A 12,897-nucleotide genomic window follows, 5' to 3' on the forward strand; every position below is an offset into this window, starting at 1 on the left:
GGTGCAAGATACAAAGTCTGTAAAGGCAGAAACCGACACAAAAATATAAGCAATGATAAAGTAGTCTTCTGGTAAGGGGTAGATTGGAAACAATCTTTCAGCTGCCCTTATTCACAAGTTACCAGCTGTCGTATTATTTATAAACAGTACAATTTAAGATGGATATTCTGAACCAAATTTGCCACCTAAAGGGCCTGCATTTAAAGGGAGTATTAAAAACTAATGGAACTGCTAGGGTAAGTCTTAGGGAAAAATACTAAATCTATCTTCCTTGTACGTTGCTGCTGTGCTAATATGCAATTCGACACTGTACTCAGCCCATTTGCTTCTGGTCACACTGTTAACACAGACTTGACAGATCTTCATTTTTAAAGTCTCCCTTTAATTTAGGAATTTGGATTATAAGGCTGTCAATGTGCACCCTGATTTTGCTTAAAGGGATCTAGTGTAACTTTTATTACCCTACTTTTTTTAAAAAACATACTTTAATGTGCTAATTTTCTTAAGGTTTGTAGATGAACTTTTAAAGTATGGGTTATTTATTTTTAAAGGATTTTATCTACTTGTCAGAGAGAAAGAGCACAAGAGGGAGCAGCAGGCAGATTTGGAGCAGCAGGCTCCCGCTGAGCAAGAGGCCCGGGTCAGGACTCAATCCCAGGACCCAGGGATCATGACCCAACTGACTGAGCCACCCAGACATCCCTCATTTATTTATAAGTAATCTCCACTCCTGAGGTGGGGCTTGAACTCATGACCCCAAGATCAAGAGTGATATGGTCCACCAACTATGCCAGCCAGGAAACTCAGTGTGCTTATTTATTAAAAAGAAAACAATTTTCTCCTTCAAATGTTCAAAACATCAAGTTAGGCATGGATTGGCTATTTCGGAGTATGGGAATGGATGTCTGGGCAAATTTTTCTTTCCAAGTCATATTAAATTACTAGCTGACATTTAATGAATTTTGCCAAGGAATAAAATAATCAAGAAGTAAAAAGGTACAAAAATTTACCAGATATCATGACCTTCAAAATAGACAACAACTGAACTTTTATACTTAGGAAGTAAATAATTCACCAAACCTCAAAAGTTAACTGGTAACTGCTTTTGATTGAAGCTAAATTGGCCTATTTGTAGCTCACCACCTTAATTTCTACAACAAATGATTTAATTTTGAAAACTCAAAAAGCAATCAAGTATTTCAAAACTCTGTGGGACCCTGGACAAGTCACCTCTTGGCAATCATTTAAAGGGGAGGATTATGACAGACCATTTCTACTCAGAAATTCAGACTCCTGAGTCCCTAAAGCTGTTTTACTTATGCATTTTGGGAAGAAGCTGGTCCAGAGCTTGCACTAAATTCTTATAGGTTGTCCAAAAACAAACTTGCAATATACTAGAGGATCACTTCTAAATTGCTCTGGGATCTAAAGACTGATACTCCTTTGTGGTAGACAAAACTCTAAGATGGCTCCCAAGATCCCCTGATGCACATGCCCTTTATAATCCCCTTTCCCCAAGTGTGGGCAAGATCTGTGAATATGATAGATATTATAGGTTACAGTATAGGACAAGGGGGAAGGGATTTTGCAGGTGTAATTAAGGTACCAATCAGTCTGGCTTTGAGGTCAAGAGGGAGATTATCCTGGGTGAGCCTGACTTAATCGGGTGAGCCCTCAAAAAAGGTTTAGGGCCTTTTCTGAAATCAGATTCTCCTGCAAGCCTTGAAGCAGCAAGCTGCCTTGAATTCTACAGCTGCCAGAAACGGGTTCTGCCACACAAGCATCGAAGAGGACCCTGACCTTCAAAGGTTGTGGCTCTGGCTGAAACTTGACTGACGCCTTGTGAGGCCTTGAGCACTGGATCTAGCTAATCTGCACCTGGGCTCCCAACCTGTGGCAACTATCAAATAATAAATATATGTTGGTTTAAGCCATAAGTTTGTGGTAATTTGTTATACAGCAACAGAAGATACATTACTTCTTAAATTACAGAGCTTAGCTCAATTTCTTTTTTCTTGAGGGAACTGAGGTAATGGAGAATCCAAATAGGGTACTCCACAAATTAATGTTACAATAAAGCCCATCAATTTGCAGTGCAATGATACCTCTTAAGAAACAAAAAACCTATGAAATGCAGTCACCAGGTAAGCCTAAACTCAAAGTTAAAAAGTCTTCCAGATCCATTTTTAATAATTAGTCAATAGTTTTACTTATAGGAATGTTCTGGTTTTGGTTCAAAGTAATGTGGAAAGTACTAATTCCATTATGAGACAAATTAGAGAAGAAAAAATATCTTTAAAGATATATTTTAGACTAGGGCTACTCACACATTTGTAATAGAACATTCTCATTTTTATACAACTTGAGAAGGGCTTGATGCTCTGAAAAAGCAGTTTAAGACATGAAAAGCCAGGAACACTAAGCTTATTAAAGACTTACTATTCCATTTTTCTCCCTCCTCACAAATAATGTTCTATGTTAAAAATGAATAAAGTTTCTTAATCAGTGGAGAATAAACAAAGAGTTGTGTTTAAATCTGCTAACTATGATGAACTGTTAACTGTGCTTAAACAAATTTCAGACAACGAAAAATCCCTCCAAGCATTCTATTACAAAATCAGTGTCCTGTATGAGACCACAGGTAGAAATGAAATATTTAGACTATCAGGTAGCCCTTGTATTCACAGATGTTGATTATCATCCACAACTAGGATGTATTATAGGATTAACTATTTTATGGACTCATTTAGCACATTATAACCTTACTTTGAGCTAGATCTGTTTACTAAGAAACATGGATTATACAAACAACTGTTATGGTCAACTTCTGTTAATTTAAGCCTTCCATAAAAAAACAAGCTCTGTGTGTAATCTGCCATTTATAGCCATGTGTTGAAGTCATAGTAATATGTAAAATATAGTTCAAATAGTCTCTCTCAGTCCACTTTGCTAGAAGAATAATAAAGAGGTCAAAATGTTGGGCTGGACAGGGAGAAACCAGAACCAAAGACAGTGTCACCTGAACAGATCCAGTGAGTTAGAATATTAGTATGTCTATACTGAAAGTACAGAATTGAAAAAATTTCTTGTTATGTTGGTTCTAGGTCAAACGCTTAAGAAAAATCTAAAATAAGCCATTGATTTACACTCTAACTTTACGTTTATATTTATATATATTAAAATCCAAATAGCACACACACACACACCCCATGTAAAACATTGCTTTAAGTTTTAATGTTTATTTCCCCAAGACAGCCTAGCCTGCATTCTACTTGGATAAATTTTACAAGCTAGTTTTCTGCTGCTTCTAGTTTTAAACTTTAACCATGTTTCTGATGACAAGGAATGCTGCAAAAATACTCTAGTTCAACAAAGAGTTATGATCACAAAATAATTTTTATCCATTCTACAGTGTTTCAGAATTACCAGTTGATTTTAAACACAAAGTAGATATAGATGCTAATGGTGGCTAATCTGGTATGTTTTTTATAGCAAACTGTTGTTCATGCAACACTTGTGCTCAAAGGGGAAGGCACAGGATTTCCTACAATGAGCCACCTTATAAAGAGTTCTTTTTGTACAAATTAATTTATGTCACATTTAATTTAGTGTGCATAACCTCAAAACTGAGGTATTATTCCAATTTATAAAAACCACTTGCATAACTTTTATGCAAGTTTTAAAAATACAAAGTTTTCTCCCTAAAGTGGCTCAAAATAGATTGTTCATGGCTGCCTACATCTAAGATAAAAAGATTCTAAAACAATTGAACAGATTAGGCATATTATTAAAGGTGTTCAAACCATTACTTGATTTGTACATCTACTCAAACCTCTTCATCGGTCTTTATTCAGCAGTACATATGCACCAAATTCCATTTTAGAAGTTTCCATATCATTTTCATAGAAAACAAAGTTTGAAAACAAGTAACATTTAAACACAGCACGGTATTCTACCACAACTGAAACTTTTTTCTTCTTCTTTACAGGACTCAACAAAATCTAAAAATGAACTATGCTGTAGATTTACCTCATGCAAAGATCTTTATGTTATCTCTGAAAATGAAAAGGATGGCTTTTTAAAGCACATTTTACTGTTTTATACTATTATGGCAACTTGTGTACTGCAACACAGTCTATTTTGAGGGAAATTTATGATTTTTTTCATGCAAAAATCTACACAAATTAGTTTTGATGATATGGAAAGCTTTTCATAGCATCAAACATTCATCTGGTGCAAATGCACAGGGAAACCTTCCTGAAAAGTTTTCTGACTTGAAAAGCAACTAAAAAGCCATACTAGGTAAAGTAAATAAAAACTAAAAAGAAAAAAAAAAAAGGAGGGGGGTGGGTAAAGGGAAGAGGGGGAGTAGAAAACACAGGCTGCAGAGTAAACCAATGTCTGCTGCTAAACCGGTCTTTGTTTTCATGTCCAGTGTACATTAACACTTATGATCTCACTTTGATGATTTACTAGGTTTGTTATCAGCCCCCTGAAGGCGAATCAAGCTTGCATGCGTTCACATACAGCACCACAACCATACTCTCGTACACAGTCACTCCAGGACTAGGAGTCTGCTTCATGAGTGAAGAGCCCTAGATTTGAAAGATGAACCTGACTCCCTATCACTGAGCCAGACATTCATTCAACATTGTCCACTCACACACTGCTTCATAGCAAGGCCTGGGCTCGGTTTCCTTTGACTTATATGGGCATCGTATCCTCTTTTATGCTTACAAGGCTTGAAGATGACAGTACTGCACTTTCCCCTCAAATGATACAGAGTAAGTCAATGTTCCCTCTCAGGCACTGAAGATCTGTGACCTGTAGCCCTTTTTACTTTGAACAACCTAAATAAGCATTCATGTAAAGTTTTCGTTACATTTTGCCACTCATTCTCACTCGCACCCACTCGCCATCTTGACCTCATTTGGGCATTTTCTGTGATTCCAAATGAAATCTTCACATTTTCTTTCCCGATTTAATGCAGCAGCAGATCCCATGAGCCAAGCTTGATGGATCAAACCTTTTTATATATATGTATATATATATATATATCTCAGTGCTGCATTGTACCTAACTTCCACAACATCTTTCTAAAACTGGAACCCTTCTGTTGGTACATTGGCAGATGAATTGAAACCAAATGTTCCACCTTGTATTGCCTCTGGAACAAGGCTAGGATCTTCATCAATCTAAAGGAAAAAAGAAAAAATAAGTGATAATTAGTTTTAAAGGTTACATAAATAACATTATAGAAATATTCTCATTTCCATAAGAAACTATGAGAGAGATGATGAGAGCCAACATTGTCCTACCACCTCTTTAGAAACACTTCGTGAAGGCTTTTTCTTGGAGGACACCAAAATGAGAGGAAACTTAAGAGAATATGCAAGATAGGTATCTTCCAAAAGAGTGAAATATAAGTAATAAACTGGAGATGGTCCTACACCTCAAACTGAGAGGATACTCTAACATACCTTTTACCTGGGCAAATAGATAAAAGTTGATGACATTAAAAAACTTAATGCTGTCACTTTTGGAGAGTAAATGTAATCTTTAGTTAATTTTTTACTAGCAACTGGAGACAAATGACATCTGGGCTTAAAACAGTAAAATAATAGCTGTGCTATAATGAGTATGATATATCTACAGGTTCTTTTTTGAAATACCACAAAAATCACTGACCTTATAGTTCTTATAAATATGCTCATCGTCTGAATTATTCTTTTCACAGTGTTAAGAGATTAACAGAGAACTTCATGTTAAGGTATTAGAAATCGTAATGTCTTGTGTATACCTAACTACAATTAGGATTTCCAAAAATCCAACTTTAGAACATGTGATAAAAGCTTAAGAGAGTATGTTTTTCTGAATTTTATTTCTGATTGATTTAACTAGCATTATATTCTAAATAGGACTTAGGTTGATCATCTATAAGGAAACAGTCCACAGATTTTCTTTTCTAGTATTGTCTGTATGCCAAGTTAATGTTTAAATTATATACACTTAAGAAAATACTTAGTAACATTCCACTTTTTGATAATGTGGAAAAGTTTTGAGGTATATGAATTATTTTTTGAAAACATGAGAATTATCAAAAATCCACTGGTGGCTATATTTAATCATAATTTTCTAAGGAATAGCTGCTTTTAGATGTATTTTTCCAAAGGAGCAACATTAAAAATAAGTTAATACTTTAATTTCAACTACCATATACTGACAATATGAAGATACTCTTGCATACTACACCTTACATTATATGTAACTTATCCTTCTTGATGATTTACTGTTTCCATTTTATGTACCTTCAAATTTATTTTTGGTCATCTAACAAAAATAACGGTGACAGTATCTTCAAATATAAATGAACTATTGTCATTAAGGATTTATTATAGAATATACCAGTATCACTGTTTTGCTTATAAATACGTTATGCTATTAACAATATACAATTTGAGAACTATAAAGACATCAAGTGAAAATAGAACCTGATTTGTCAAGTGTCAAAAAATTCTTATCGTAACTCAACAGCAAAAAATACCACCCAATTAAAAAATGGGCAAAAGACTTGAACAGACATTTCTCCAAAAGATATACAAAAGGTGAATAGGTACATGAAAAGATGCTCAATATCATTAGTTATTAGGGCAATGCCAATTAAAACCACAATGAGGTATTACCTCACACCTGTGAAAACGGCCATCATTAAAAAGACAAGAGTTAACAAATGCTGGTATGGATATAGAGAAAAGGGAAATCTTGTGCATTGTTAGTAGGACTGTAAATCAGTACAGCCACCATGGAAAACAGTATTTCTACCAAAAAATTAAAAACAGAACTATCATACGATTATTCAGCAATTCCACTTCTAACAATATATTCAAAGGAAATGAAAACACTAACTTAAAAAGACATTTCTAACCCTATGTTCACAGTGGCATTATTTATAATAGCCAAGGCATGGAAATAACCTAAATGTGCACCAAAAGATGAATGGATAAAGCAAATGTGATATATATACACAGTAGAATATTACAGACTAAAAGGAAACCCTGCCATTTGCAACAACATGTATAAACACTGAGAGCATTTAATGCTAAGTCAAATAAATTTGTCAGACAGAAAGACAAATACTGTATGACCTAACTTATATGTGGAATCCTAATAAAAAAGCTCATAGGAAAGATCAAACTTGTGGTTACCATGGGTAAAGGGTAAGAGCAGAGAAAAGTGGAGGAAGGTGGTCAAAAACTATGAACTTCCAATAGTGAGATTTAAAAAACAAAAGCTATTTTACAAGCAAAGACCTTCAGCATTCCTGTAAAATAAAAAATCCTCATTCTATTTTTAACTACTAATGGCAATAAATCCGTAAAAAGGAAAAAAAAATTCTTAATCCTTTTTTTGCCCTTAGAACCAGTACTTTTTATTGCCCTGAGGGACTTTAAAATATTATTTCTGAAAGTGACATTATTTTAATTACATTCCAAAAAAGTGTATGTCCTAGCTTGTATTATTTCTAGACTTATGTTTGTACATAAAACTAATAAAACCATAAAATTATTAAATACATCATCTGAAGAGAAGAACTGATCAATGATCTCATAGGCCAATTTGTAGATGTCTTCATTTTCATGATTTTGAAGTTGTTCAATTTTCTCCAGTCCTGCAAGAAATTTTATGAAGTGAAACAATGGTAATATTTAAAACATAAGAACAAAAAATTTACAATAATCTTGGGACCACATAATCCCAATTTTTGGACAGTAAATCTGTGATTTTTGGGACTCTATTCTAAAGGTGAATCTTAAGGCTTTATGCACAAAGATACAGTATATTTATCTTAAAAAGTTAACCACCTGAGTGTTTAAATTAAATTCGTATGTTTAAGCAAGCAACGGACACCTCTCTCTTCAGATTACTGTATAACCAATGTTTATAAGGAATAATAACATGGATTACTTTTGTTTGTTACAAGTTAAAAGCAGATTCTTTTTACTTTCTAGCCTCTGCCAAGTTTTTCTAACGATACATGTATAAAAATAATGAAAAAACTGGTGATTAATAAATATGAATGTTAAGACATCTGTGAAGTATTATGGAAAATGATCAAGATCAACCACAGTACTTCAGGGGGAAGGGGAATTTCCCCATAAACATTAATGAGCTTATTAAATCATAGGCAGAAATATTAAAAAGAATATATAAACTTAACTGATAAGCAAAATGCATCTTATTTTGCTTTATAGGAGTAATAATCTTAAGGTTTCTGAAATAAAGTGAAAACTGCCTTTTCATGAGTGTTCTTCTTTATCTATTCCTTACATGGAAGAAGTTGTTTTGGGCTCATTTTTCACTCTACACATTCTTTTTTTTTTTTCTTTTTTCACTCTACACATTCTATGTAGTGAGCCCGCCTTAAGTAAAGAATTTAGCTAGGGACGTCTGGCTGGCTTGGTCAGTGGAGGATGCAAATCGTGATCTTGGGGCTGTTTGAGCCCCATGCTAGGTATGGGGATTGCTTAAAAAGAAAATCTTAAAAAAAAAAAAAAAAAAAAAAGAATTTAGCCACTATGATAGGGTGAGGACTTGTTCTTTTCTGGGCTTCAGAAGCATAAAATTAAAATGCCTGCATGATAGTTCCACCAGATGTTTCATGTGTACTTACTACTCAAAATGTCCAAACACAATTTATTACTTGCCTTTCCTCAATTAAACTATTTGTTCTACTGTATCCTTACTTCACGATAATTAATAACTTGAAATTGGAGACAAAGCCTAATAAGCTCCCCTTTCCCTCAATACTCTATCATCAAATCTCAAAAACCTCAAAGTCTATCTCTTGAATCCTGTCATCATTTACTGTGGCCCAGACTGCTATATACCTTCCTAACTAGTTTCCTGCCTCTTGTCTCCCAACAGTCTCATTTCCCTGATATCCATGCTCCATTTAAAGATACCTATCCCTTAGGTAAAATCTTTCAGTGGCTTGTGATACCCTGGGGCAGAATTCACTGGGGAAGCTTATATGATATAGATTTCTGGTCAGTGATAAGGGCAAGGCTCAGATCTGGATTTTAATTTTAATTTATAAAAATAAAATTTTTAGTAATTAAAATATTTATGTGGGGAAAAAATACTAGTAAAAAATTTTAAACTATACTTGTTTTTAATTTTTCTGGTACTCAACTTCCCAATTAGGTTCCCTAACACTATTCTCCACCTCCTGTTCCTAACTTGATAGTTATGTGTTTTCTGTTGCTCTCTATGTCACTTTAATAACTTTAAAAATACTTCTTTCTTTCAAGCCTAAAGTGAACTACCTTCACTAAGCAAATTGAGAATATGGTTCTCCTACTCTTATAGTTACATCTCCTTTCATTTAATTCTCAACATCTGTCAGAAATAATCTTCCTTTTGTGCTTATCCGGGTTGGTCACATTCACATTTTGGTCCACAGCTACAACTGAGTCTTCCACGTTCTATCTACACAGTAATTCTAGGTGCTGAAAGCTAAGCTGTGCTGTTTACATTCTAGGTGGCTCTGGCACAGAATCAGATTTGGGAACTACTGCCCTATAGAATAAAGAATCTGCTGTGCTACCAAGTTATAAGACTGCAGGGGCCTGGTTGGTGGCAATATCTCCAGCCTCAACTGTAGGCAGTTTCTACCCCATACTTTGTGATTCAGCAACACTGAACTACTTATAATTTGCTGAATGCTAGGTCTCACCTCAGACTTTGCTCATGGTGTTATCTCTGCCTGGAACACCTCTCATCCCTTTTTACTTTATTAATCCTTATTCATCTCTCAAAATCCAGCTCAGGTGTCACTTCCTGCTTCTTCCAGGTATTTCATTTTGTTGTACATTTCTATTAGGGTAATTAGCACATTAAATCAGTTCATATTTATCTCCATGACTGAACTACATGCCTTGAGGGCAAGGACTGTGTCTTGTTTACCACTGTTTCCCCAGTACCCTTAGCACAGTGCCTGTTCAATACACGGCAGCAATTCAACACCTATGCATATGCAAGAAGCTGAGCAGGACTGTACATATAGCATATAGTATTTACTTTATTCTGTTACTTGATAATCTAAGACAGAAAAATACAGAAGTGCTACATTAGAAAATAAATGTAGCTACAAAAAGAACATAAATGCTAAGTTAAAGAAGTCAGAAAATAAATGTAGCTACAAAAAGAACATTAAAGTGTGAAATAACAGCTTATAATAAACTTACCTCCACATTCTTCTATAAGATTGGCTATGGTTTCTGCCTCATCTTCAGCCATTTTTAATATATTACTTAGTCCATCAAGTACTACTTGCACAACTTGTGCATCTTTTACAGTCAGCAAGTTGCAAAAGGGTGGAATAACATTTTGTTGAATTAGATAGGCCACCTAAAGAAAAACACCATGATAAAATAAACATAGGTGAATTTTGTTTGTGTACCATATGATCTTACTGAAATAATTCTGACTTTAAAATTTTGAGTATGGAAACATGTCTCACGTGTTATGTTAGACCATATCAGATTAATTTATTATTTTACTATGAGATTCCTTCTCCTTTTAATGTAGTGCTTTTCTTGAACTTAGGAAAAAAACAAATGAAATTGAAGGAATCATTCAACGTCATATGAAACATTTGCCTTTAAGGAGTACTCTTTTCAAAGGCCCCTTCCTCCCCTTTAGGTTAAAAAATTATGAAATCTGTACAGAGGCTGGATGATATTTTTTAAAAGCTACAACTGTTCAGTGTTATGGTATCCAATGTGAGAGTGCTGTAACATTTATAACACTCAAATACCTGGCCACCTTCAATTCATTGTTTAACTGGTTCTGTAATATTTCTGTAATATTTTCTATCATTTTTATATTTTGTTATATTGTCATTTCCATGTACTATATGTATATTCTGCTCTGTATTCAGATTTAAGTGGATTCATTACTCACCACCAGTCTATAGCTTATCTGTGACAATTCTCAGCTTATTGTTTACCAGCTTTAAGTTCACTCTTTTTACCTATCTGTGAAATTTACCTGGAACCTTTGAAACTCCTTTTTTTTTTTTTTTTTTGCCAGTTGGCACAATGTTAAGCTTTGTCACCCACACAACTCCAGAATGAGTGCCTCTTTAAACTTTACACCCTAGGCTCCTTATATTCCTTTTCCTTAATTCCCAGACCTGGCCTTTTGGTTTACATTAGTTCCTTGCTTTGTTTGCTACTGGTAAATTTTTGTTGCTGTTTCTCTTTGGTTATCTTCAATTGTTATGAGAATCTGTGATATTGTTTCAGTCTGCCCTATTAAGCTAAAAAGTCCTGTTTTTCCCTATTGCTAAACCCAAATAAACCCTGACTACATATGTTTTGATCTTACCATGACCTACAAAAATTTTGTAGGCCAGGGCGGTATAACACTTCTCATCTATAAAATATAATTAAAGGAAGTCAAGGTGACCCTTTTATATGGGGGGGAAAAGAAATCACAGAATGCCTGTTATCTTGCTACTATTTTATATTATGATTCAATTGAACTCTAAATCTTAGAATTATCTGTACTGTTATTTTACCAGTTTTGAGAAATAAGTGAGAGCTGAACTTACTTGATCTTTCCTCCCACTAATTGTTAAGTTACTTATGGCCCAAGCAGCTTCTTTCTGAGTGCCAAAATCCCCCTGTAAAAGCCAAGGATACAAATTGCAACATAGTTTAAACTGATGAAAAATGTTGTCTGAAATTATATTCAACTGCTTATTTCTCCAGGTTTTTTTCTAGCCTTTCTATATGCATACGTAATTTTTATGTAAGAGAAGATTTTGAATTCAATTTACCCTAAACCAAACCAAACAAACAAACAAAAAAACAACACATTTACCCTAAACAAATGCAGACTCCCTTTTGTAAACTCTCCTAGCAACAAACTGACTTGGTATTACTGTTCAATTAAGTCAGATTAAATGAAGTGAGTGATAAAATAAGAAGTCAAAAAAAAAAAAGAAAGAAAGAAAGAAAACATACATTTCAATTTAATCAAAGAAATGTCAAGTAATTCTTTTAAACACAAAACAAAGTTTTAAAAATCATGATTTCCACCATTAATGAGACTATTATATAAAAACATTACCCTCCTACATTACCTTTCAAGTACAAATTGAAAAAAATATACTTAAAAATCATTTAAAAAGTCATTTTATGATTCAGTAATAAACTTAGTAATACATCTAATGACTACATGAGGTTCTCAGAGGTGAGAATCTCTGAGAACTTACCAAGAAATAATTTAAAGCTAAGGAGTATTATGTATCCTTCTAGATATTATCTTAGTAGCACATTAGTCAAAAAGTAAAAGCAACCAGAATTCTCAGCAATAGTGGAATAAACAACTACAATAAATCTGCTGAATAGAATAACAACCTGTTGTTAAATATAAAGAAGACTAGCAACCTGGAAAAATGCTTACAATTAAGAAAAAAACTTACATATATAAATATGAGTAACAAAAATTAATACTGTAGTGGATATCTATTTTTATATATCAGAATGATAAAATGCAAATATCTATCAGTGAGGCTGGTAGGACTGTAAAATGGTACAATCTTACAGAAAGGGAATAATATTATACAGCAAAATTTACATGTATGCCTTTATATAACCAAAAAACCCCAAACAAACAAAAATACTAAAGTAATTTCCCCAAATAAGAAACAAACAAATGGGCGCCTGGGTGGCTCAGTTGAAGCCTCTGCCTTCAGCTCAGGTCATGATCCCACTGTCCTGGCATTGGGCTCTCTGCTCAGCAGGGAGCCTGCTTTCCTTCCTGTCTCTCTGCCTACTTGTGATCTCTGTCTGTCAAATAAATAAAATCTTAAAAAAAAAAAAAAGA

General features: G+C 34.0%; 1 protein-coding gene across 2 annotated transcripts in view; it reads right to left on the reverse strand.

Annotated features, from left to right (window-relative positions):
* Positions 1 to 3,212: 3,212 nt before the first annotated feature.
* The window catches only part of KPNA4 (karyopherin subunit alpha 4), a 57,230-nt gene continuing 47,545 nt past the window's right edge, over positions 3,213 to 12,897 (reverse strand). For both annotated transcript variants that reach the window (XM_047729197.1, XM_047729207.1), the window contains 4 exons: positions 11,618 to 11,689; positions 10,248 to 10,410; positions 7,575 to 7,669; positions 3,213 to 5,195 (listed from right to left, as the gene is read on the reverse strand). In XM_047729197.1, coding sequence (XP_047585153.1) covers positions 5,097 to 5,195; positions 7,575 to 7,669; positions 10,248 to 10,410; positions 11,618 to 11,689 — 429 coding nt within the window. In that variant the 3' untranslated portion in view covers positions 3,213 to 5,096. The remainder of the gene's footprint in view (positions 5,196 to 7,574; positions 7,670 to 10,247; positions 10,411 to 11,617; positions 11,690 to 12,897) is intronic.

This window comes from Lutra lutra, chromosome 1, assembly GCF_902655055.1.
Source record: "Lutra lutra chromosome 1, mLutLut1.2, whole genome shotgun sequence".
NCBI classification, from domain to species: Eukaryota; Metazoa; Chordata; class Mammalia; order Carnivora; family Mustelidae; genus Lutra; species Lutra lutra.